The sequence below is a fragment of the Musca autumnalis genome, unplaced genomic scaffold (genome assembly GCF_047663935.1).
Source record: "Musca autumnalis isolate F117 unplaced genomic scaffold, ASM4766393v1 scaffold_3, whole genome shotgun sequence".
Lineage (NCBI taxonomy): Eukaryota > Metazoa > Arthropoda > Insecta > Diptera > Muscidae > Musca > Musca autumnalis.
In genome coordinates, this window is record NW_027411866.1 from 182760577 (window position 1) to 182763102 (window position 2526).

Consider the following 2526-nt stretch of genomic DNA (forward strand, 5'->3'; position numbering starts at 1 on the left):
CACAATGGAACGTAATGACATTAAGAGAATCATCACGGCTTGCACAAGTAGAAAAATAAATGAGTGAACTCAAAATAGAAATTCTAGGCATTAGCGAAATGCGATGGCGTGGTAATGGCGACCTAATATCTGCCAATGGATATACTGTAATTTACAGTGGTAAGGATGATAAAAGCGAAAGCGGAGTAGGATTCATTATCTCCAAAAATATGCAAAAATCCCTCTACACGTATCACCCTGTAAACGACAGAATAATCACAGCGCGGTTCTATACCCACATCAAAAAATTTGTTACCAACCGAAGAAGCAGAGGAGGCAGTGAAAGACTCTTTCTACGAACAATTAACTGCCACCATAAACAGAATTGCCAATAGAGACATACTGATCATACTTGGCGACTTCAACGCTAAAATCGGTTGTGAAAACGAAGGACTATCTCACATCATGGGAAAACACGGCATGGGTATTATGAATGACAATGGCGAACGGTTTGTGGAACTCTGCTAGGCAGCGCAGCTGGTAATAGGTGGCTCTATATTCCCACATAAACGGATACACAAATACACATGGACATCTCCAGATGGCAATACACAAAATCAAATTGACCATATATGCATCCGCAGAAAATGGAGAGGTTCCCTCGTAGATGTGCGCACCAAACGTAGTACCGATATTGATAGCGACCACGAGCTCGTAGTGGCAACGCTCAAAATCAAACTTAAAAGTGTACGTGACAACAATACCCAACATTCACAACGGCGATTCAATACACATATGTTGAAGACGGAGGAAAAGCGCATAGAAGTTGCAAACAGTCTAAGCACACATATACTCCCAAACAACGTGTCATCGTGGGAAGATACATGCAACATGCTTAGAAGTATAGCAAAAACCCATGTTGGATACACCAAGAAGTCAGAACGGAAGGATTGGATATCAGACTACACCTGGAATCTAATCCAGGAACGGAAATGTCTAAAACAACAGGCTTTAGGAGATGTACAAAGCAAGGAACGATATAAAGACGTCGCGAAAATGTTAAAACGATCGGCGCGAAATGACGAAAGGAATTTCGCAGAAGCAATGGCCAAAGAAGCGGAAGCAGGAGCAGGATCAAACAATATGAGAGAACTCCACAAAATAATAAAGCGCCTTTCAAATAACTCACAAACCCGTACACAAGCAATAAGAGACACGAACGGCAAGCTCCTAACAAATGTCGAAGAGCAAACGAAACGATGGAAGCAGCACTTCGAAGACATAAGCAACATGAACGGTGACGATTACGAGCCTAACCACCAGCAAAACTATGGAAATCAAATGCCAGACGATTCCATTATCACAAATGCCCCCACAATATCAGAAATTGCAACAGCAATTAATAAATTTAAAAGGAACAAGGCGCCAGGAGAAGACGCCATACCACCCGAATTATTACAAGTGGACCCTACAACATCGGCAAAAATTTTACACACCCACATAAACGAGGCATGGTCCAATGAAAGGCTACCAAACGCATGGACGAAAGGCATTATAATTAAACTGCCAAAGAAAGGTGATCTAAAACAATGTGACAACTGGCGGGGAATCACCCTACTTAACACTGTCTACAAAATAATTGCAATCATTATAAACGAGAGATTGCAGCCTATTGAAGGAACATTACGTGATGAACAGCCCGGGTTCCGCCCACATCGTAGCTGCGTTGATCAGACAAACACCCTGCGTGTAATAATAGAGCAGTCTATAGAATGGCGAACTCCACTTTATCTTGTTTTTATAGATTTTCGAAAAGCGATCGATTCTATTAAACGAAGTGCAATTTGGTCCGCTTTGCAAAAAAACGGGTGCCGACGAAGATTATAAACATCATAAAGGCAATGTATAATAACGCAACATTACAAGTCAAGCACGGCAACACAATAAGCGAGCCTTTCACAACCAACGCCGGGGTGAAACAAGGTTGTCCCTTATCCCCACTGCTCTTTGCGGTCGTTCTCGACGATATCATGGAGAAGATTTCTTCGAAGAAAAGAGGAATCGTTTGGACACTTCATCGTCATCTAGAGGACCTGGACTTTGCAGACGATATTTGCCTCATGTCGCATAAGTTCAACGATATGCAGGAGAAAGTAAATGAACTTGTTCTTCGAGCAAAAGAGGTTGGCCTCAAAATAAACACAAAAAAGACGCATGCAATGCGCTTGAATTATTCAATGGACAACCAAATAAAAATAAACAACGAGCCACTACAATATGTGAAATCATTCTGCTACTTAGGATGTTTCATGGAAATTGACGGAGGAGTAGAAGAAGACGTCAACAGTAGGCTAAATAAAGCTAGATCTGCGTTTGGTCGTCTTAACAAAACATGGAGGTCACAACATCTTTCCTACAAACAAAACTGCGCATATTTAACGCGTGCGTAGAATCTATATTGTTATATGGGAGCGAAACCTGGCTGATTTCAAATTCAACTACCAACAGACTACAAGCATTCATTAACAAATGCTTAAGAAGAATTTG

General features: G+C 41.3%; 1 protein-coding gene across 1 annotated transcript; it reads left to right on the top strand.

Moving 5' to 3' along the window:
* Positions 1-444: 444 nt before the first annotated feature.
* Positions 445-1888, top strand: LOC141398374 (uncharacterized). Its single transcript, XM_073975661.1, has 3 exons — positions 445-488; positions 624-1728; positions 1784-1888. The coding sequence occupies exons 1-3, from the start codon at positions 445-447 to the stop codon at positions 1886-1888; spliced, it is 1254 nt and encodes a 417-aa protein (XP_073831762.1).
* The last annotated feature ends 638 nt before the right edge of the window (positions 1889-2526 follow it).